The sequence below is a fragment of the Lissotriton vulgaris genome, chromosome 5 (assembly GCF_964263255.1).
Source record: "Lissotriton vulgaris chromosome 5, aLisVul1.2, whole genome shotgun sequence".
Classification (NCBI taxonomy): Eukaryota; Metazoa; Chordata; class Amphibia; order Caudata; family Salamandridae; genus Lissotriton; species Lissotriton vulgaris.
The window spans coordinates 458,304,175-458,328,503 of record NC_141693.1 but is presented as its reverse complement, the minus strand read 5'-3'; the positions used below and the strand labels follow the sequence as shown (position 1 = coordinate 458,328,503).

The 24,329-nt window shown below is 45.3% G+C and overlaps 1 protein-coding gene across 2 annotated transcripts in view; it reads left to right on the top strand.

The window, feature by feature from the left end:
* Positions 1–24,329, top strand: part of VPS13D (vacuolar protein sorting 13 homolog D) — a 2,754,556-nt gene that overhangs the window by 1,933,100 nt on the left and 797,127 nt on the right. For both annotated transcript variants that reach the window (XM_086921894.1, XM_086921893.1), the window contains exon 52: positions 13,603–13,778. In XM_086921894.1, coding sequence (XP_086778020.1) covers positions 13,603–13,778 — 176 coding nt within the window. The remainder of the gene's footprint in view (positions 1–13,602; positions 13,779–24,329) is intronic.

The following is a 24,329-nucleotide window of genomic DNA, read 5'->3' as shown; positions in this document are numbered from 1 at the left end:
AATCTTGTTCTTCACCTTGCTCCATCACCATCAACTCTCCTGCAAATTCGTTCATTGGTCTTTCGTGCCTCCTGGTAACTTCCGAGTGCCATAGACTCTGTCCCCTCTGTTTGCAGGTACTTCTCTTCAAGAATCTACCCTAGGATTCCACCGGACTCTTTCGCCTTGTTCTCCAGCGGCATCTTCACTGAAGTCCTCCATTGTGGTCTACAGCGGTTTCCGATGTCACTTCACACCTATGCCCCGGCTTACCTGGTGTAGGTATCCTGGTTCCTGGAGTATCCACGGGTGGGGTGACTCTCCAACCTTCCATCTTCCACAGAGTTTCTTCTGGGTCCTCTGGGAAGAGTCCTTCATCTTGAAAACTGAAATTGCTGCTTCTCTATTGATTTGTATTGAGCACGTGGTTGTGTTTCCAATCTGCACACGGCTCCTTCGGTTTCCTGAGTACTTACCTTAGGTCATTCCTTGATTTCCCGGCTCTTCTAAGTCTTCTGGGTCCAGTCTCGACTGATCACGGTTCCCATTCTACTTTATTAGTATATGGTTTGGTCTCCCTCTGGCCAACCTTGTGTATTTGTGCTGCTTAGCTGTTCTACTGTTGACGTATTGTGTGTATTGTGATTATGTCTCCAGGTAGGAGATATACCAATGTGTTAGTGACTGTATATAATAAATACATGTTTGTATAACTACAGTGTGTGGTTCTTTTTCACTTAAACTGCACTATATGATTTGTACTCATAAAACAAGCTGTTTTACACTCCTTCTGGACTAAGCCTGAAGGCTGCTCTCCACAACTACCACTTAGACAGCTTTCCATGGTTGTCTAAGACCACTAATATCACCAAAAGGGTTGCCTGGATTTGTGCAGGGTGCTTCACTTAAATAAGTGTGCAATATATACTAAGCCAGCCTCCTACACTGCTATTTCATGTTCTGTTAGCAAGGGCAAGGGCTTTAAAAGGTATGTCTAGGTAACAGTCCTTAGGTCATAGTGTATTCAAGTACTGACAGAATGATGAACAGAATTAGGTCAGATCGTTCTCCCCAATCCACAAATGCAGTGGCTGTATACATTGAGATTGAGTGGTGCCAACAATATTTCTTTTGCCTTCCTCATGAGGTTGTAGATGTTATTTTGGCAGCCAGGAAACCATTGGCATCCACTCTTGCAGCTCCACTGGAAATTACATGTCCACCTCTAGAGTTGGCAACAGAACCACCGTTGAGGTCAGATCCATCCGCTTTCCAAGCCTCCACACATTAAAGATGTAAAAAACATGGAGCAACTAGAATAACAATTTCTTTAATCAAACATGAAAAGGGGAGAGTTTAAGAAATCTTTGAGAGACATCTTGTCCATCGAAAAGTAAGTTACCACACATAAGTGCTTATTCATATGATAGAGACTTCTAGCCACATATTCCTTACCTTAGAATACTCAACAGGTGTCAGGCTGGATTCGGAAAATATTGAGCAGTACCCCTGCATGCCAGTAGATGACGTTAAACACATAATACGCATCGTCCATGCCAGAAGTGACATGCAATGTGCCTTTTTAGGCGTAACCCCAACGCACTGAATTCAGTTCCTTTCTTTCCATGCCAACTGTGCAAATTCGGAAGAGCTATCCCAGTCATTTTTTAACAGTTTTTTTTACATTTTGTATATGTTTTTCGAGCATTCGGTTCCCCGAGTGCCTAGTGATTTCTCAAATAAAAACAGTGGGTTTTAAACCCTGTGGTGCCTTCTTCATACATATGTCTATGATGATCCTCCTCCTGGTTTGCTTGATGTGCCTGGAACTGGACCATAAATCTAGGGCCTGCCCGACTGCCGTACTATGAATTCAAAACCAGGTGATGAAGCTCCTGGCAGCTCAATATCGGGTGACTCCCCACCGCTCCAGAGCCTGGTCGAGTGAAAGGCCCTAGGCAAGCAGCCTAGTCGTTCCCATCATTCATGGTCAAAGAAGTCGTTTGGTAAGTCGCACAAGAAGGAGAAGAAGTCGAAGTGTCTTACAACTTCACCACGCTTGTCCATGTCAACAGCGAGGTGCAGTAAAGTTGCCACAAATCTTGGCCCGTTCACGTACTGCACCTGTGGGGTCCGAGTCTAGAACCGCTCTGCGCCTACCTGAAATTCCCAGAGCCGGCACAACCCCGACCGACTCAGAGTTTTATGAGTCCATACACCTCATAATTTTGTGACCGGACCCCTCTGGAGTGCCTTCGGGCCCACAGGTTTGGGAGGTGCCCCGACTGGTATTCCGCTGGTGGGTTCGCTCTCAAAGTCAGTCGGGCCTTCTGAATCTGTCTCTTAATCCAAACTGATCCTGGTTGTGAAGCTACAACTTTCAGTGGGGTTCGGTCTCGGTCCTGTGGTACTGTTCCCGGTGCTGTTGACTCCCTTTGGTGGTGCCAACCCCATAGTCATCCACAGCTCCAATACCGGACCGGATTGGACATCACTCAACGTAGACACTGGAGCTGATTGGAACCAGACCTTTCGGGTCATAGACCGTGCCTCTTTCTTTGGTAGGCCGTGCGGAGAGTGTAGGAAAGTGACACTTTTTGACATGGTCACTTCCACTTTTTCCTCACTAGTACCAATGTTAATTGGCAGTGCACTGGGTCCTTGCTAACCATGCCCCAGTGCCAGAGCTCTTTCCCTTTAAGCTATGCAAATGCTCTATTGTAACCCAATTGGAAATGACTTTAGCACCCCTGTAAGTTCTTAGTAAATGGTACCCCCAGTACCTAGGGTATGGGTACTAAAGAGTGTCCCTAAGGGCTGCAGCATGTATTATGCCACCCTAAGGAACCCACACACATACTGCATGCAGACTGCCAATGCAGGATGCGTGAAATGGTGCAAACCATTCTGAAAGCTGTGTGTGATGCCCCTTTACACTGCATGTTCTATATGTAAGTCAACCCTACAGCAGGCCTTAGAGCCCTAAGGCAAGGTTCATTATATTACGTGAGCAGATGTGTCCCTGTAATGCCTAGTTCCATTGCTAGACATTGCTAGTGATCAGGAAGCCATCTTAAGGACATGTTCTGGGCACTGGTCATTACGAGTAACCCAGATACATGATGCCTTCACTGAAAATAATGGTGTTTGGTATCAAACACCTTGTCTTAATAAATCTAAATTGATGCCAGTATCAGATTTATTATGACATTCACCCAGAGGGCTCCTTAGACGTGTACCCTGAAACCTTAGTAGTCACAAAGTGTGCTGGGTGACTGGAATCTTCCAACCTGCCACCACAGACGAGCATCTAACCCCCTGAAGGTGAAAGCCGCGCTCTTTAAGACCAGGAACAATACCTGCCCAGCTGAAGGTGATCACACCTCCAGCAGGATGGCTAGCATATTAGAATTTCATGACCAGATGCTTCAAATCCTCTAACGCTGTGTAAGTGCAACCCTGGCTCCCTCCCCCCAAGATTTGGGAAGCACAAAACCCTGCCCTGAGACCCATTTGGCACCAGAGCATGTGGGAAATTAGATATTCCAGAGGTGTGTTCCACTTATAGGCTAGTCACACCCCTAGGGTGGGCTACCTGAAGTAGACAGCCAGAATTCTGCATCAGGATTATGCCCACTCCCCACAGGGAGTGGTCATGTAGGGGGTGTAGTAACCCCAGTGGTAGGTAGTCCATTGGCTACTACCCTATACTCAAAGGCTCCTAAATTGAACATTTAGTGGTCCACTTGACACCAGAGAGACATATTTGTCTACTTGGGAACCAAAAAAGGACAAAGAAGAGCAGTCACCGCGAGAACTGAGGACCAACACCAAACTTGGCACCAAACCCTGCTTGGCTGCTGGCACCTCAACAATTGCAAAGACATGACTTGTCCAAAAGTTGTGCTCCTCCCAGACCCTTGGAGGACTGTCTAGCGCATCAACAACCACTTAGCATCTCCCTTAGGGTGGAGTAAACATCCCCCTGCATCTGCAGCTCATGGGCGGGAGTTCCATGATTTTGCAGCGGCCACACCTGATCCCCACCTGCTCTTCCTAAATTTAGGAATGATTACAAAATTGTAACTGGCGGACCAAAGCTGTCTAAAGGGAATATATCTCTGGAACATTGTTATCAGTCCTCTGGGCCCAACATTTTTAACCACCCTTTATACAATGCATAAAGCCTTAAAGGTAGTGCGTTTGTTCACCGGTAGCCAATGCATTTTGGAGATCCCCACAGAGACTGGTTAATGTTTAGGAATTGTACGTGTTAGCTTTGCAGCAGCATTCTGTAACAACTGTAGCTTAGCTATTGCCGATGTATCGATCCCTAAATAAAGTGCATTGCAAAAGTCTAGCCTAGAAGAAATTTTATTTGAACGTTTTTATATAGCGCTGGCTACACCCAAGGGTATCAGCACGCTTCACATCCGTATTGAATATAGGAGGACGAAAATAACAATAAACAGTATATGAAGCAAATTACATCAGACATCAAATGAAATTAAAGGCATAAGTAAAATAACAATAAGCAGAGTATGAAGCAAATTACATCAGATATCATGCGAAATTAGGGCATAAATAGAATACCATACTGAGTGTCATGCATATATCGTAATAGAGAGCAGATTATTATGAACAGTGTGACAATGGGGAAGGTAAGCTATACAACGTAGTAGGGAGGACGTGGTATGCAGGTTCCTGGGGGGGGGCACGGTATGAAGAGGGTGGGATCTATGATCTAATTATCCCAAGAATTTAGTGAGGAGGTGGATTTGTAGGTCTTTTTTGAAGCTGTCAAAGGAGGGGTTGCATCAGAGGTTTTTGGGGAGAGCGTTCCAGACGGTAGGGGCCTTGCCGGAGAAGGAGCGGGATTTCGTTGCTCTTTTTTTAAGAAGAGGTGGAATGAGTGCTTCTCAGCGACCTGGTGCCGCCAGCTTTTTTGAGTTTCAATGAGAGATATGTTGGAGGGTTCCGATAGAGGGCTTTGTGTGTAATACATGCAATTTTGCAGGAAGATCTGCCTTCGATGAGGAGCCATTTGAGGGTCTTGAGGGTAGGGGAGATGTGGTCAAAACGTTTACTGTTGGTTGTTAATCTAGCTGCGAGGTTGAGGAAGGGTTTGATGGGGGTGAGGTGGATTTTGGGACTACTGGACAGAAGGGCATGCCCGTAATCAATTTTGGATAGGACCAGCGATTGGATAATTAGTTTGAAGTCGTTGGCTGGGATAAAAGGCTTGACTTTTTTAAGGTGCCGAAGACTGAAGAGTGCACTTTTAGCTGTGTTTTTTAAATGGGAGTTGTGTGTGAGTTTATTAGTGATGGTGATACCGAGCGATTTGACAGACTCAGCAAGGGAGAGAGGGCAGTTTAGGGCGTTGAGGTCAGCGATCCCTGTTTGGATGGGGAGAGGGTTGTTTTTGGGAGAGAAGAGGATGATCTCGGTTTTGTTAGGGTTGAGTTTAAGATGGTTGTTATGAAACTAGGTTTGGATTTTGTTTAATGTAGAGTTAAGGTGAAGGATATTGGCATGTGATTTAATTTTATAGTACAGTTGGGTGTCATCCGCGTAAAGGTGGTAGTTAATTTTTGCTTGTTTTAGTATATGAGTGAGGGGTTCCGTAAAGAGGTTGAAGAGGGCAGGGGAGAGGATGGATCCTTGAGGGACACCTAGGGATACAGGAGTAGGTTTAGAGAGGCTCTTCTGAATTTTAATTTTTGTGTTCTGTGCTGGAAGTAGAATGTGAACCAGGAAAGGACAGTGCCATTAATGCCGAAGCGATCTTTGAGTGTTTTGAGTAAGGTAGGATGGTAGACTGTATCAAATGCAGCAGTATGGTCAAGGAGATTACGTAGATAGCATTCCCCTTTGTCCAGGGCTAAGTGAATATCGTCTACTATGTTTAGCAGTGCGGTTTCGGTGCTGCAGCCTTTGCGGAAGCCAGATTGAAGGGGGTCAAGAAGGTTGAATGTGTCAATGTGATTGTCAAATTGGAGGAGGGCGCATTTTTCAAGGGCTTTGGAGAGGAGTGGGAGATTGGAGATAGGGCGGTGATTGTTAGGGTCATTGGGGTCAGCTTTAGGGTTTTTGGGGATGGGTGTGATTTGTCCGAGTTGAGTCAGGTGGGCACATTTCCTGTAGCAAGGGAGGTGTTAATGATGTTGGTCCAGTAGGGGACAATAACGTGTTTGAGATCTTGGACGAGTGTGGACGGGAGAGGGTCTTTAGTGTGGGAGGATGGTTTGAGTTTAGTTAGGATGCTGAAGACTTCTTGTTCAGAGACGTGGAGGAAATTGTGCCATGAGGCATTATTTTTAGGTGGTGGGATAAGGGGGAGAGGATCCGGAGGGATGAGCGGTGGGAGGGGGAGTGGAGGTATCCGAGGTGAGTTTGTAGGGAGAGGAGGATAGGGGGTGGGAATCCAGGGGAGTTGTGGGGTGGGTGGAGGTTGAGGGTGGAGGAAAACGTGGTCGATTTTGGTGATTTTTTCACTGAAAAAGTTGGTGATTTCTTCGCATTTGCTAATGGAGGCCACTGAGTTAGGCATTACAGGACAGGCTTGATATCTAATAATGTTAAACAGTTCCCTAGGTCGGTTTTTGGCACCGGAGAGTTGAAGACAAAAGAAAGAGGCTTTCTCAGAAAAGATGTGTTTTTTGTAGGACTTTCTGGCATTTCTGAGGAGAGCAAGATGGGAAGGGGAAGGGTGTTGTCTCCAAGTTCTTTCAGCCAGTCTCAGAGAGTGCCTTTCTTTATTAAGGTTAAGGGTGAACCATTGTTTAGAGGGAACATTTCGTTGGGCTTTCGTTTTAAGGGGGCCAATCTTGTCTAAAACCTCTGAGATCGTTTTATTAAAGTGCCCGGTGAGTTCATTTGCTTGCGTGCTTTCAGAGGGATATAAAGAAACGCCTTCCTCAAGTTCCTAATAATCCAAAAACAAGTGGAAAAAGTATGATTGACCTGAAGGTTAAACTATTACTTTGTATCAACTAGTACTCCCAGATTTTTGTTCGAGTCTGCCTGAATGGGCAATGCCCCAAATATGTCTGAACATCAGGAATAGTTCCAAATGGAGGGTTGGTTGCCAAAAAATAGTAACTCAATCTTGTCCCCATTCAATCTAAGATAGGGCCATATGTATGAAGGCAATTTTGCGATCACAAATCAGCAGTGTCCAATGTATGACACAAAACACCCATCGCAAAATAAGGAATCACAAATTTTGCGATTCCCTATTTTGAGATTGCATTTAAGGAATCGCAGATTGCGATTCCTTAAATGCAATGTAAGAAGCACAGAAAAAGTGCCATTTGGACTTTAGAAATCGCAAATTACCACCAACTTCAAGTTGGTGGTAATTTGCGATTTCTTTGAAAAATTCACTTTTTTGCATTTTTCAAAGTGCCATGTGACTCTGATACATGCCCTTAGGGCATGTATGTGCGCCACATCTGCACCCATGCTCATTTCAAGGGTGCAACAGGGTGTCCTTTTGACACCCTTGAAATTGAATTAGCAATTTGCGATTCTCTAATTGGGAATCGCAAATTGAGAATGTCTTCCCATTCATTCCTATGGGCATCGATGTCCATAGGAATGAATGGGGAGGTATTCCTTAATTGCGAATCGCAATTTGCGATTCGTAAATATGGAATATGTAGGATTCGCACAATTTATTGCAAATCCTACATAGCCTTTTGCGATTCTCAAATAGCGATCTGCAAAAAATCGCTATTTGAGAATCGCAAATGGACATTTTCATACATATGACCCATAGTTACTTCCCATCCAGGTAGCTATTGCATGCATACATTTCCTAAAATTGGCAGCAATGGCCTCCGTATCCTTAGTGATGAACATGATCATTTGTCATTGAATGTAGGATAGGGCCTACAGTCCAAAAAACCGTATCAACCTAGCCAGTGGAGAGACATAGAGATTAAAAAGTTGGGCTCCGGGAGGAGCCCTGAGGCACCCCACTTGGCAGAATGATGGGATCAGTCCTAAATTGGTTCGTAACAATCATCTGTGACCTGTCCTTAAGAAAGGATTTTGAGAGATTTAATGCTGACACGTACAGCCCCAGATTCCGTAGCCGATCAGCCAGCAGGGCAGGTGAACTGGTATTGAAAGCTGCTGAAATATCCAAGAGGATCAGTGCTGCAGCCTGCCCTGCATCAACCACAGAACGGTTGTTATCAACAGCTAAAATCAAAGCATTTTATTTTCCATGATTGGTTCTTAAACCAAATTGAGAGGGATCAAGCAATTCATGCTCCTCCAAATATGCTACCAATTGTAAGTTGGGGTGCTCTCTAATATTTTAAGTGGAGTAGGCAGTATAGAGATGGGCCTATAGTTTTTCAAATCTGTGGGATCCACAGAATAGGCTTAACAGCAGCTCTTTTCCACAGTTGAGGGTAAGTCCCTGAGCTTATAGAATTAGATAGTGGTTTACAAGATGAGGAACAACTGTCTTAGCTACCAGCTGCAGGACTTTAGGGAGACGTGGTTCAGAAGGAGAGCCTGTCAGAATACTAAGAAAATAAAGCTCCACTTAGGAGTCAAGCAAGTGAAACTAGAGAGTCCTACTCTCTGTTTAGCACCATATTCTTTAGCCTCTAGTAAGCTACCTTTCCCCTGCAAGTTCTCATAAGTAGAGATACAGGAGTTTGCCTTAAGGGAGTCAAGTTCCCTATATATATTTAACATTTTGGTTTGGAAGAATCTCGCTAGGCTATTACAGAATTCTTGGGTACCTTCTTTACTGGCTGGTGTAGTGGGCGTAGAGAGCAGATTGATTAATTTAAAAAGTTTGCCTGAGGACTTAGCTAACTCAAGTTTGTTAGTGCAGAAGCAAGCTTTCTGTTCTTTAATGGCCACTTTGTAATCTTTCATGAGGGCCTATATAGCTCTTTCTCCTGCAGATCATACCTTTTGCACCATGCCCTTTCTTGGAAACAACAGTCCTGACTTATCAGTCTAAGCGTCTCAGAAGACCACGAGGAAGTTGGAAACTTCCTTCGAGTCAACTCTCCTTAATGAGCTCAACGATGTCAAAGGCTGATGTGAGCCACAATGAAAATTCAGCGGCCTCCTAGACTGCATTGTCATGGTTTGTCCAGCTACATTCCTTCAGGGCCTGAGATAGCGTTTCTTCCGAAAGCTCCTTCCAATTCCTTTGAAAGATTTTATTACTATGCCATTTAGAGTTCTTTTGGGAGTGATGCTCATCCAGCAGAAAAGAGACTACGTAATGGTCAGACCAGATTAATGGCGGTGCTGTAAGAACCTTAACACCAGCGTCATTGGAAAATATTCCATCCACTGTATGGTCTGCCCTATGTGTGGGGTCATTGACTAATTGTGAGAATCCACAACTTTACATCACATACCTAAACTCCGGTGAACCTCTACACTTATCCTCCAAATGGAAGCTAAAGTCCCCAATAAGGGTAGTACTATGCTTACCTAAATGGGGTTCTAAAATATGTAAAAACTCTTCTGTATAGAGGACTTAGGTCTAGGGGGCCTGTAAACCAGAATCCCAGTAAACTAACAAATGGAGTTGATCTTACTGAATAACTGTAATGCTTCGCAAAAAGTCAAACTTTGCACTGGCTCAATAAGACAGGCACAGGTGGATTAAAAAATGATAGCACGCCCACCTCCCACTCTCCCCATCCTGCCTTTCATAAGGATGGTAAAGCCTGGTGGGATAGCATCCATCAAATCTGGACCGGACAACCCCCTAGCCTATGTTTCTGTGATAAATACCCAATCGGGGTCATGAGTTAAAATGAATTCCGCAACTTCAACTTTATTTTTAATAAGTGAGCGAGCATTGATCATAAAGCCCTTGAGGCAAGATTTTACAGATGGAGTTTAATTTGACTAGGGGGGTGGTAACAATGTGAGAAGAAGAAACCAATGGAGTGACCTTAAAACCACATGAGGAGCACATGCAGTTATAATTATGATAGAGTTCATAAAACTCCATAGCGAAAGGGTATTGTAAAACATTACTGCTGTAGCTTAAAAGGCGCTCTCTCGAGTACATAATACTAGTAGTCTTACCTGGAGAAAAATGGGCAGGTGTTTTAGCACTAGGTGCTGTCCAGGCATGGACCGGCTTGCCTATGGCTTGCCGGCCGTGCATCCACGTCCTCTGGAGATAAGACTACTCTGGTCTTCGATGGAAGGCTAGTTTTACATCAGTCTGTTGCAGATGTCGGCCATTCTTCAGGTGCTGAAGGCTTGCTTGCCATTCATCAAGGGGAGGCTCACAGAAAACACTATTGCCATGTGATGTTGGAACAAGCAGGGAGGAGTGGGGTGTTGGGTCTGTACTAATCAGCTTTGCATCTCTGAAGTTGGTTGACGCATAGGGGCATTTGCCTGGTCGCAAAGCACTTAGAAGTGCCATTGAATGCTCGAGTGGACGAGCTAAGCAGATGGTGTCTAACAGATCACTAATGGTGTCTACATCCTGAGGTGGCGCAAGGCATCTTCTGATAGTGGAGAGAACCGTTGCTAGATTTTTTCTCCACCGTTGAGAAAACACAATGTCAAAGGTTTTGTGAACTGGCTTTTCGCTAGGAAATACACCTGCCCTCTTTTGCCCTAAGTTCTGAAATAGATCTGGAGCAACCAGGTCCAAGTTATCATAGTGGCTCTGGATTGAGCCAGGAGAATGTGTTAGCTGGAACCTTTGGCATGATCATTCGCCCTTTGATTAGGCTTCCACTTCAAAAGCCTCTTCTGTTGCAGCAGCAGGGCAAGGTTCTTTCTGTGCAGTCTACACCTCCATGTGTGGAGATAGAGCACTAGCAGTTACTTGCATTTGATCTGGTGCCTCAGGCCGTGAATGGCATCCTCGCCACCACACGCCCTTCCACAAAGTCCATTAATGCTCGGCACCTGGACAGATTTATGGCTCTGTGTCGTATCTGCAGAATATATCCTTTACAAGCCAAGCTGTCAGATGTTCTTTTGTTTTCTCTTTGGCCCACCAAGGCCTTGCCATGGGGACTATTAAAGGTTATTTGTTGACCATTTCATCCTTTTCTTCTTTTGCCGTATCAACCCTCCCTTTTTAACTCACCTGTTGTGATGACATGTTTTCTCCCAAAACGTTTGTGATGCCACAGTTGTACCTTAATTTGCTCTTAACATTTCTCATGAACGTGCCCTTCGAGCCAATGCATAGCTGCTCACTGTGTCACTTGACTTTCCAGACTATCTTCCTCATCATGGGTGCGTGTGAGTGAGCTTCAAGCAATATCAGTGCAACCACCCTACACCACCTTTTTCGGAAGACTTGGACAGCTTTCTTGGCTAAAGTTGTGACTCCTTTCCACGTTGGGCAATCTATTACCCTGCCTGCGTTTTTTGGCTGACTCACTCCTCAAAAGAGGAAGAAAACCTGGATTGGCTGGACCCCTTTTTGTGTGTTTCTTCAAAACAAAAGGGAAGGCTGCATAGAGGAGGACTCTGTACAGGTGGATTGTCATCTGCATCAAGATTTTCTACGCACTGGCAAAGAAGCAGCCTCCAGGTCTGAGAGCCCAGTCCACCAATGCAAAGGCTGTGGTCATTGCGTTGGCGTGTGGGGTGCCTGCCCTTAACATCTGCCAGGCTGCGACATGGGCATTGGGACAGACGTTCACAAAGCAATACTTTCTTGAAAGGGCATTTCGCCAGTTAGGTCCTGCAAAACGTTTTGATCTGTGCCCACTCTACAGACCTTCCACCTTGGGAGGTACTGATTTGATATATATTCTAAAGTGGGGAATCTTCCTTTAGAAGAATCCATCAGAAGAATACGTTACTTTAGGTAGCACTCTTTCTGATGAGATTCCTCACACCCATTCCACATCCCCATTCTGTGGAGTCACCCCTTAAGCTTCCAGAAAGGTCCCAAAGTAAAAACCTGCACACTGATGACAACAATTATTCATTCTCTGTGTCTCAGGGCATGGAAAACATAAGCAAGAAACAGACCTAAATGGCAGGGATGGCGCTTAAATGCCCATTCACTCCATCACGTCCACAGTGGTGCAAAGCCAATGCAGAGCCACAGTGGCAAGCGGGAGCATTGCTGGGATAACATTCCTTATCCAGCCGGGGGTAGTTTTATAAGGTGAGAAATCTGCAGTTAGAGTATCAAACCAAAAGGGCGTTACCGAAGGTAAGTAACTTGTTCATCTAGGTCTCTCTGCAGAGTGCCTGGAGGTATTTATTAACTCTCAGCAGGATCTACCAATGCCACTTAAAAGAAGAAATGGGCACATGCACCATTTGTAGAATAAGCTACTCAACCCGTTACCCCACCTGCTTGGCCTACCCAAGTCAGACCTTTAGCATTCATCTATACCTGTGTACTAGGCAGCAAAATTCCAGTACAGGAAGATGCATGCTTCCAAGAATAAGAAGACCTGCGCTCCGCTGAGAAGAGAAGTCATTGTGGTGTTCACCAGTCTCCAGGTGAACCCATTTGGACCTGTGCATGACTGGATGCTTAATTTCCTCACATGGAATAAGACATTTATGGTAGCTGCCGCCTCTGCCAAGATAATTGGCAAGTTAAGTAGCCTAAAATTAAGCTCCATTCTGACAAGATAACTTTCAGGCCGCACCCAAGGTTCATATTAAAGGTGGTTTCTGAGTTCCACTTCTGCCAAACAGTATCTTTGCCGGTGTTCTTCAAGTGCCTAAGCCTAGCGTGTAAATTGTGCTCTATGCTGTAGCTGTTAATAGAGTGCTCAGCTACTTTTTGGTAAGGACTACTATGCTGAAAACTGCAACCCTACTCCTTGTGGCCCTTTGACAGTACTAGCTGGCGAAGCAGTGACCAAAAGCCACCATCTGCACATTAATGGTTAGTCTTTTTGTTCTAAATGGAGAAAAAACAACTGCCAGAAATGCGATGACCCATTTGATGAATGGAGTACCATGGCAGCAGTATTTTTGGTAAACACACCCCTAATAGAAACTTTTGCGCACTTACTGCCTGGATGCTGATGCCAAATCTGATACTGCAGGGGCTCTGAAAAACGAGCTTTACTGATGAGGCAACTCTTCTATCTTATGGCCATGCACCGCCTGGTATTCTACTCAAATAGCACCTTCAACTATAAGAGAATCAAGTTTTAGAGAAGAATACGTTACTTACCTGTAAATTGGTTCCCCAGCATTGTGATCTTTTATAGATTTCATATGTGTCCCTCCCTGCATTTCCGGAGAGTTATCTGCTCTGTGATGTTACATGCTTAATTATACGTGGTAAGAAAGTCTGAGAAAGTGAAGGGCCAGAGGGATGTGTCACTTCAAAGCAGAGAGGTATTGCTTAAATTTAGGTTAACTAACTGTAGACAGGAGGCCTTTGCGTACCTAGTGTTTAAAGACACGCTGCATGTTTTATTATTTTATTTACTGGAGGATATCCAGCTTGGCTGGGGAATATTCATAAAACATCTTAATTTAAAGATGATAAGTTTGGCTTTACAGGTAAATAAAGTATGTTTTTTTTAAATTACAAATTCCAAATGGCTTTGTTGCAGTTTCATATTCGAAAAACTGCTTGAATAACAGTGTTTTATCGCCTTTGTTCTCAAGGGTACTTCTAATCCTGAAGCCTACATTTCAATTCTTCCGGACTCCAGTGTTGTGTTCCATTGGCCCCGGAATGATTATGACCAGTTACTGTGTGTTCGACTGATGGATATTCCAAACTGTATTTGGTCTGGTGGCTTTCAAGTTAATAAGAATAACTCTTTTCATATTAATATGAGGTACGTACAGAAATAGCTAGTTTATAAAAGCAATTTCATTGAAAGGGTTTGTTCTTTTGCCAGTGCCTTTTTTTTCTCGTTTACATTTTGTTAAAGTATTTTCACTGCTTTTTAGCAAATCGAAACAGAAAATGAAGAGATCTATGTCAATGTTCTCTCTTTTGCATAAGAAAGGCACGTCGGGCTTGGAATTTGGCATCTCAATGTGTGTAGAAGTAGGCCATATGCTGTCTAGAATTGTTTTAAAAAATAATCATGTTTTGTTTCTTGTTCATAGTAAGCTGCTTTAAGCATGTCTGTGATCTGCCCTTGACACGTGAGATCGCATTCTGATTTCAGCACAAAATCAGTAGGTAAAGACTGGTATGCCATTAGAGTTATCATTGAGCCTTACCTCCTGACTTTGCATTCTTTGGCAAAAAAAGTCAAATAAAACTCACAAAAATCAAAGGATATTTACTGCAAAGATGAGTACACAAGCAATGTGTTCTTAAATGTAAATGAAGACTTGTTTTTGTATAGTGCCTACTGCTATGGTCCTACTCTACAGTAGTTCTTGAGCGAGAAAGAATGTCACTTCCACACACCACCTAGTGGTACCCAGGTTGTTTTAGGCTTCTGGCCTTGCTGCCATTGTTACTTCTCTTAGCATTTGGGCAACATATTCATGGAAAGTTATAACAGATTGTGCCTTCATGGCTGGAAGTTCCAGTTCTCCAAGGTCTTTCTGAGTTTGAGCAGGTCTACAATGTCACATGTTGTCAATGTTAGCTCTGCCACTCGTAATCAGTTCGTGCAGCCACCAATCTTTGGTTTGGGATGAAGTGTCATGTGAAGGTGACTGGTTTTAGAGTACTGGGAGTTACACAGGATAAGCATTACCGACCTTGGAAGTTGAAAGTCTCTTTTTGTACAACAAGGCTTTAAGGACCACATATAGCTGCATCAAAGCAAATAGAATGCTGACATTGTGATTAAGGTGTTGGTGGTTACATAAACGGGAAAGGAAAATTCTTGACTGTCTTTCAGAATGTATTTTAGGGAAAATATTTTATTTAAATGTTGTCTTTGAGAAATGTATTCGTCTGACCATCTTAAATGATTAAGTAATGCAACCAAAGGTTAATTAATGAACTATGCAACTTTAAGAGATTTACTTCTATTAGCAAATTAAAAACATTGTAAATGTTGGGAAAAATATCAGTCTGTTCGAGACATGTGGGCTGCTAAATTCATATCTTGTGCATAGATCGCCGCCTAGTGTAGGGTTCGGATGATTGCACTTTGTTGTCTTGGAAGAGTCTTCGAAGTATCACGAGATAGGTGACTCCTCCCTTGGACTACAGTGTGCATGAGCATCTTCTCCATCCTCAGATTGTTTTTTTCCGCCATTGGGTTCGGATGCTACCTCCTATACTCCAACTTTGGAATCAAAAACTAAACTTTTCTAAAGGCCAAAAGGCCTTCGATTCGACGGTATTGTTCTCGCTCGGTACCTCGCTACTCGATCCAGCCTTCCATCTCGAATCGGTCGTCGATGCGGGCCGTTGGGCCTTTTCGACGCCACGTGAGTCGACCGTCGATGGAAAGAAGCTCGTTTAAAAGGTGCCCACAATGCCACTCCAAGTTCCCACATACTGATAAGCACTCAGTATGCAACACGTACCTTTCCCCAGACCATAAGGAAGAAACCTGTCCAGCCTGCGCCCAGTTTCGATTGAAGAAAACTATTCAAAACCGACGGGCCGCTAGGCAAGAAATGCAGCGACAGGCACCGGACCCGGACAACATCTTCGATGATGACCAGGATTTACAGGAAGCTCCAGACTCGGACCTAGAAATCGTCACCGTCGAGGACTACTCGGACTCCGATGACGACATCCCACCAGTGCAAATCGTGAGTACCTTGCCCCCGACACCAACTACCCAGTTACCAAAGGCTCCGGTCAAGGCATCGCAAAAGCCTTAGCCAAGATCAGAAAAAAGTTTTGCAAGCCCCGCCATCCGGCTCGGCTCCGAAATCGAAAGCGAAAGCGAAACCTTCTGAGACCCCAGGGCCCAGTATCATCGTTCCGAAGAAGTTTTCAGAGCCAAAGAAGGTCGTCGACCCGAAGGGCGTCGAACCGAAAAAGGTCGTACAGCCAAAGAGCGTCGAGCCAAAAAAGACTGTCGACCCCAAAAAGGCCGCCCAGCCAAACATTGTCGACCCAAGACAGGTTGTCGAACCGAACAAAGGCACACAACCAAATGGTGCCGAACCAAAAAAAGGTCGCTGACCCGAACAGGCTTACTGTTCCAAAGTCTGTCGACCCGGCAAAGGGTGCCGTACCGAAACCTGCACCAAGGCCGGAAAAGCCTGTTGACCCGACGACACCGGCTCCAAAGACACCAGTCGATCCGAAAAATACCATCGACTCGGAAAAGACACTCATCCAAAAAAGCCAAAGTCACCAGTTGATCCGAAAAAGAACATCGACTCGGAAAAGGACACTCCTCCAAAGAAACCTACGGAGCACAAAAAACGCGTTGAACCGAAAGTTCCGGTCGACCCGAAAAAAAGGCCCCTAGCCTAAAAAATCTGTTACTAAGCCAAAAGTCGTCGAAAAACCAAAATCTAACACTCAACCCAGGACTGTAGAGGAAGAACTCTTCCACCCAGATCCCTCTGACGACCAGGCAAAGATATACATTAACCCAGAGAATGGTAAAGTTACCAATCTGCATAGAAAAAAGAGGCCTTTGGATTTTGAACCTCAGTCCCCTATTCCATTAAAGAAAAAGGACTTTGGGACTTCTCCCTCTAAACCCTTCATTCCTTTTCAGCCTATCATGCCAACACCTTAAAACCTGGCTTTTTAATCAGTAAATTGTCAATGGAAACCCTCTGCAATCTGTGAACTTCAGCGCCGAGACACCGGAAGGTATTTGTGCGCTATAGAAATTTTATAAATAAATAAATACTACACCTTTTATTCCCTACTCTCCTTATTCTCCTTCTCACCATGGGGACAATGAAGGTAACACGGGGGATGAGCCACAGCCTCAATATGACTTCCCACAAGATCCTGAACAACAAGAGGAACCATGGGAAGAGCCAACAGACCCTTACAACACCCATCCCATCCCTGATATACCCTCTTATCCTACTAAGCCGTCACCTACTGATGACACCATAGTCTTTAATCAACTTATAGACAGGGCTGCACAAATCCACAACGTAGATATGCATAACGACCCTGTTGAGGAAGACTTATTGTTTGACACCTTCCCTACATCAGAAAAATGTGTCCAAAAACTTCCCATGTTAAAAGGAGTTCTGAAACATGCACCTGACATATTTAAGGATACAGCCAGAGAACGGGTAAACAACCCCAGAATAGAAAAGAAGTATAGGGCAGCTCCTACAGACCCTACCTACATCAGAGGGCAGTTACTTCTAGACTCCCTGGTAGTTGCCAATGCACGGAAAAGAGCCAACTCCCAAACCACTGGGGAAGCACCTCCCCCCGACAAGGAGTCACAAATACTAGAGGCATCAGGCAAAAGGGTAGCAGCACAAGCCTCCAACCCATGGAGGATTGCTAATACACAAGCCCTACTGGCTCGTTACGACAGGGCGCATTATGATCAGTTAGAAAGCCTAATGCAACACCTACCTGAGCCTTTCAAAGCACAAGCCCAAGATCTTATACAAGAGGGAAAATTCATAACAAACGCCTCCATCAAATGCGCGCTTAACGCAGTAGACACGGCAGCTAGGTCAATCAACACTAGCGTCCTACTACGCAGACATGCATGGCTGCGTATTTCTGGTTTTAAAAATGAGGTGCAATCCACCATTCTTAACCAGCCTGTGAATCAGGATTTTCTATTTGGTCCTGCTGTCGACACCATTTTGGATAAAATGAAAAAGGACACAGAGACCGCAAAATCAAAGGGGGCTTTGCAATTTCAGCAACATAGAGGCTCCTTTCGTCGCTCCTCATACAGAGCAACTACACGAGCAAATACCTCACAAACATCTGCCTCATACAAAAGTAACACACAAGGTTCCTTCAACAAGAACACAAACAGAGGAGGTTACAGGGGAAACAACAATAAGGGAAGAGGACACAGAGGCAATAACACCAGAGCCTCCACGGCCACAAAACAGTGACTTCTTTACGCTACCTCCAGACCACCAAACACCGGTCGGAGGCAGACTCCAACAGTTCCTGCCTGTCTGGAACGCAATTACCACAGAAAGGTGGGTGAGAGAAATTATCCAGTCTGGCTATTGCCTAGAACTGACTTCCACACCACCAAACATACCACCCAGACATCGTCCAATGTCCAAGGAACACATCACCCTGCTACAACAAGAGGTGAACTGCATGCTAGAAAAGGGGGCCATAGAACAAGTCCCTTTCCAACATCAAGGGACAGGAATGTACTCCCTATACTTCCTTATTCCCAAGAAGGATGGTTCCCTCAGACCAATATTGGACCTCAGACCCCTAAATCAATACATACTATCGGAGCACTTTCATATGATCACATTACAACAATTGCTCCTGTTGCTTCAACAAGGAGATTTCCTAGCAACCCTAGACCTCAAAGATGCGTATTTTCACATACCCATCCATCCAGCCCACAGAAAATACCTCAGGTTCACAATAGAAGGTCAACACTACCAATTCAAGGTTTTGCCCTTTGGGGTTACCACGGCTCCAAGAGTGTTTACAAAATGCTTAGCGACAGTATATATATTTTTTTAAACACATTTTATTGAATTTTCAATTTCCGTGCATAATCTTGTAGAATGGACATACAAATCCAGCATACAATTTATATATGATCAATGTTATGTTCGCCACAATGTAATACACATCAGTGGTTCGTATTTCGTAAATACAAAGATTATACAGAACTACCCCAACATATCCCTCCCCCCACCCTCTGTAACTGTGGTCACATTCCAAGAGCAATATCCGTGTCTGTACATTTGCATTCTAAGTATATTAATTTACATACAACTGCGTACCACATCCATATTTTCCATTGGGCCGTCAGGTGTGGGCAACTTACAAACATTTTTACACACATTACGAACATTAGACTAACACATTATGTTCCTCTGATTTGAGCGCCTCCAGCATTGCCTCCCATTCTATGGCTATCTGTGTTTTTCGTAGCCCTCTCGCCTCCTCTCTGCGCAGCGCTACGCCTTCTGCACTACTCCATTTTATCATTTCCGTGTGCCATTTATGTATCTCAGGGGGCCTGTTAAATTTCCAGCGCATTGTGATATTTCTACAAGCCAGTAGTAACGCTGGGTCAATGAAGCGAAACTGTACCTTGTGTTTAGATCTATTCTGTCGTAAGCCTAGTAGACATTCCTCCACAGTTCCGTGTAATGTAATTTGCGTTGCTGCTTCAGTAAGTTCTCTAATCGTGACCCAATATTCTACCAGTGAGGGGCATTTCCACAGCATATGTAATAATCCCGCTCCCGGGACATGGCATCGTGGGCACAAGTGCTGCGTCTGGGGGAACATCTTATCCAGCCGATCTGGGGCCAGATATGCTTGGTGCAGTATCATGGTTTGAATAAACTTGAATATCGAGTTTCGGGAAACCTTTTTTGGGTGCTCTATAATCTTAGCCCATTCAATATCCGACAGGTCCCGGCCTATCTCCTCCTCCCAGACAACACGCAGTGAGTCTAGGTTCATCCTAGTGTGGGCGCTGATCCCATGATATATCCACAGATCAAGTGCCGTCCTCTCCCCATATAATGTACCAATTTCACCAGTTCATTTTGGTCGGGTTCCTGGCCTCGTGGTGCCCAGTATTTCTTAATGTACCGTAGGAGAGCAGCGTGTGTTAAAAACAAGTGTTGCGGTGCACCTGTCTCATGAACGAAAGTGTCATGATTCATCAGGAGTTCGTGACTAAAGAGGTCTGCCACCGATGTCACGCCAGAGTCCGTCCATGGTAGCAGTTTACGTTGCATGAGGTTACCAGCGGCAAGCGGTATGCCCAGAAGAGGTATATTGCTCGCATATGTGGATGGTGTTTTTATGTATCGAAGTGCCGCCTTCCAGAACGTCAATGCAGTGGTTAGTAGTGTAAGTAAGTCTTTGCGCAATTTGTAGCTGGGTAGTAAAAGAGTGTGTAGGGCACCATTGTCAAAATCAGTTGTGGTGTATCCTATTTCGTGGAGATTGTGGCCTGCTGTCCAGTAGGAAAGCCATTGCAGTTGGCAGGCGTAATAATATGCACGGAAGTCAGGAACTCCTAACCCCCCCTTACCTGTATCTACTTGTAATTTCTTCAAACTAATTCGCCGTCTCCCTGTGCCCCAAATGAAGTCTATGAGCAATGTGTTCAACATTCGAAATGTGGAGAGTGGCACTATTAGGGGCAAATTCGTAAAGAAATAAAGCAGGCGTGGCCGGACCAGCATTTTCGCTATTGCGGCCCTCCCCATAACGGATAAGGGCAAGGACATCCAGAAAGTTAGGTTGGAACGCAGGGATCGTATAGCCTTACCAAGATTACCCTCCAACATATCGTTTGTCCTATACACCAGGATGCCCAAGTATTTAAATGTAGTGGGGGCAACTTGTAATGAGGCGTCCCCAAATCCCGCTTCTGCAGTGACGTCATGATTAGTAAAGAAAAAGGCCTGTGATTTGGTTATATTTACAGCAAGGCCCGACATGATCTCAAAGGATTGAAACAGGTCGTAGAGCGGAGCTAGAGGTTGCCGGAGGTCCCTGAGATAGATAATTATATAATCGGCATATGCCGATAAAAGGTGCGTAGTGTGTCTAAGTGATATCCCCATATCTTGCAAGTTCTGCCGTAGCGCATTGGTTAGGGATTCCCGTGCTAATATGAAAATCAGAGGTGATAACGGACAACCCTGTCTCGTTCCCCGGTGTATCCTATATACGCCGAGATGTGTCTACCGGTCCTTGTTCTCGCTGTCGGTTCCATGTAAAGTAGCCTCAGCCACGCTATGTAGTTATCGGGTATCCCAAAGCGCGGGAGTGTCCTAAACATGTATTCCCAAAGAATCAAATCGAATGCCTGCTTAAGGTCTAGAGAGAGGCATGCTGCGTGTGGAAATAACTGCGGCGCCTCCGACATTAAGTGGTGCAATTTCCGAATATTCAAGGAGGTGCTACGCGCCGGTACAAACCCTGTCTGATCCACATGGATCAGGTGGCGTAAGAAGGGCTGCAATCTATTGACCAGCACTTTTACTCAGTATTTTGTACTCAGTAGGTAGAAGCGATAGTTAGCCATGTCAGTGTGATCCCTGCCTGGCTTAGGCAGTGATATTACCAGTGCTTGCGCGGTGGTAAGAGGCAGTGCACCTTCCTTCCAGATTGACTTGTATAAGTCTGTTAGTTTGGGTACTAATGTCTCTGCGTATGTGGTGTAAAATTCAATGGGTAGACCATCCCTACCAGGGGTCTTATTACAAGGGAGTACCTTCATAGCGACCTTTATCTCCTGTGGGGTTATGGAGTCTTTTTGTGCCGCTGGTTTCCGTGAGGGGAAGGTCAAGGTGGATAGGAAAACATATGTTCGGTCCGCGGGTGTCGCCTTCCGGTACAGCATATAAAGAGGCGTAGTATGTTTTAAAGGCCTCATTAATCTCTCCCTGTGTGCATAGGCTTGCGCCATCAGCCTGAGTGATTTCAGTTATTACTATCGTGGGAGGGGTATCACGGAGAAGTCTGGCTAGCATGGTGCCTGCCTTGTCTGCTTCTGAATGTGTACGTCTAGTGTATTCCTAATAATCTATGTGCCTAAGAGATTCCAACAGTTCAGCATGCACAATCCGCTTTTCTTGAAGTGCACCTGAGTGTGCGTCATCCGTCGTTGCTAGCTGTTCTAGCCTGCCCCTCTCCGTTTTGCTGTCTACCAGTAACCTATGTAATTCTACTGTTGCGCTGATCGCCTTACCCCGCAACACTGCCTTGAATGCGTCCCATTCTATCAATCTGTTGGTCGCAGTGCCGCTGTTTTCGGTGAAGTACTGCTCTATCGTATGTAATATGTCTGTGCGGAATACCGTATCTTCCAGCAACTGTGGCCACAGGTGCCATGTGGGGACCGGTGAAGGTATCCTACCCCATGTGATGGTGACCTCCAGTGGGTTATGGTCGGAGAATGTTTTGGGTAAGTACGTAGAGTGAAGCACCCGATGTGTAATACCTGCAGAGCAAAGTATCCTGTCTATCCTAGTATGTAGGGAGTGCACTGCTGAATAAAATGAGTATTCCCGGTGTTCTCGATTCCGCATCCTCCACACATCATAGAGTCTCCAGCCCGTTATCCAGCGTACCAGCGCTTCTGATTGCTTAAGTACCCCTGCACCGCGCAGAGGCAGGTGCGATCTGTCTAATGTGATATCCACTATCGAATTACAGTCCCCTCCCAAGATCCAGGGGCACGTGTCCCATCCCGTGAGTGCACCGCTGAGCACGTCCCAGTACTTGTCCTGGTCAAAATTAGGGGTGTAGATGGATCCTAGCACCACCATTTGTCCATCTAATGTCCCCTGCACAAAGACATATCTGCCCTCTCTGCCAATTTTTTGATCATGCGCCACAAAAGGTACCCCATGCCGTACCCATATCGTAGCACCCCTAGCGTAGCCCGAATAAGAGGTAGAGAACACCTGCCCCCTCCACTTTTTCCTAAGTTTCACTATTTCCCCAGCCACCATGTGCGATTCCTGTAAAAAGGCCATCTGCACCTTACGGCGAGTCAAAAACGCATGTATTCTATGATGTTTGTGCGTGGTGCCCAACCCTCGTACATTCCATGTGGCTATAGTGTATCTGTCCAGTGCATGCATTTCATCAAGTCGTACGTCCTATGTGGCTGAAATGTGATGTGTATAAAAGCGACTAAATTATTTCCTGCGTCTTGAAATTGGCTTCCCCTTCCCCTAACTTCCCCAATACACGGTCTGGGACCATACCAGACCACAAAATAACATTGCAACAGGCCAAGCAAGAACTGCAAACTGTGGGCCTTCGCCATGTGGGGGGCGGGTCCTGCACCTCGCATGTGCACGCGCTTTACCTTGTAGGAACTTCATGGAGCTACAACAGCAACCGAGCCCCATCTGTTTTTTCTTGCAATAGGTATACTAACAGCAATTATCAGTTACAACGTCGTATTTCAATTATGCCATAAAAATACGGCGTAGAGTGTACTTGCATGGAAATGTCAACCGAATAAGTCTGTGATCAGCTGTGGTGTAGCAGATGGGAACAGGGCCACGCTGCCCTCAGAGTCCGAACCTTGTGTCGATTCCTCTTCCGAGGAGGATTTAGACCCATTATCAATCCGCGGACCATTTGTAAATGTTGCTGTCGCGATGATCGCCTGTAGCTTAGGTTGTTGCAGCCGCTGCGAGGGGGTTCGCTTAGTCTGGAAGTCTCTTCGAGAGTGACTGTAGGAGAGTAGGGTCTGCAATCCTATGGTCACCCCAGATTTTTGCTTTTTGCTTCACTGGTTTACGACTTTCCCTGGCTGTGGGCCTGCTAATCAGAGCCACAGCCTGGCTGTTCTCTCTCTAAATTGACATCCATGTACTTTAGGTGCATTTACCAATTGCTATTGGGTCAGTCTTGTAAGTCCTTGTACAGTGTACCATAGGTACCCAGGGCATAAGTGAATCCAAGGCCTACCAGGGGCTGCAGCATATATTATCCCACCCCTGGCTGGCCATCCAAATCTGACACAACTGGCTGATCAATCAGCTGGGGCAAGGTGGTGTAATCACTCTTTGCTTTAGATATAGTATACCTATATCTAACCCTAAAATGGACACATATACTCCTATAAGTCACTCCTATGGCAGGCCTTAACAATCCTGGAGGCAAAGTGCTTGGAATTATGTCAGATTGTGCTCTAGCATGAGCTGAGCCTGTCTGCAGCTTTCGGAACCAAGTCCTTTAGCTGTTTCCATGATAATGCTATACCGTATACTCTTAAGTGCATTATAACCCTCGCGGTTATTGCTAACTTTGGCATAGCTTTATCAAAACATGTCGAGTAAGGTGTCATACAAATTGGAATACTACCCCCTCGCCAGTTCTGGCGACGGGGGTAGCATCCCACCCTTTTAGAGGGACACAACATGTATGTTACTGTGAACCCCGGTTAAAGTTAAACAGAGCCTCAGCATCACAAAATGGACGCTGCCACCACAGACACAAGTCTGACCTCCTGCTGCTGGGAGTCCTTCTAGCGAGGGAGGCCTGGACAAAGGGTTTCCTGCCTTGGGAGGTGCTAGCACCACCCCAGACGCGATTTTGTGTATTAGGTAGGACGGGCCTGAAAGGAATGAGACATGCCTGGGGCACACAAGGTGTCCCTGTGCATACACCGGTTCAAACCAGTTGCTGGGGCACTCCAGCCCCAGCTCTGGCGCGAAACCAGACAAAGGATAGGGGGTGTAACCACCCCCCTTCCTGGTCCCAGGAGGGACCTAGTCATAGTACAGCCCCCTTTAGGAGAATAAAGGTAGGAGCTGGT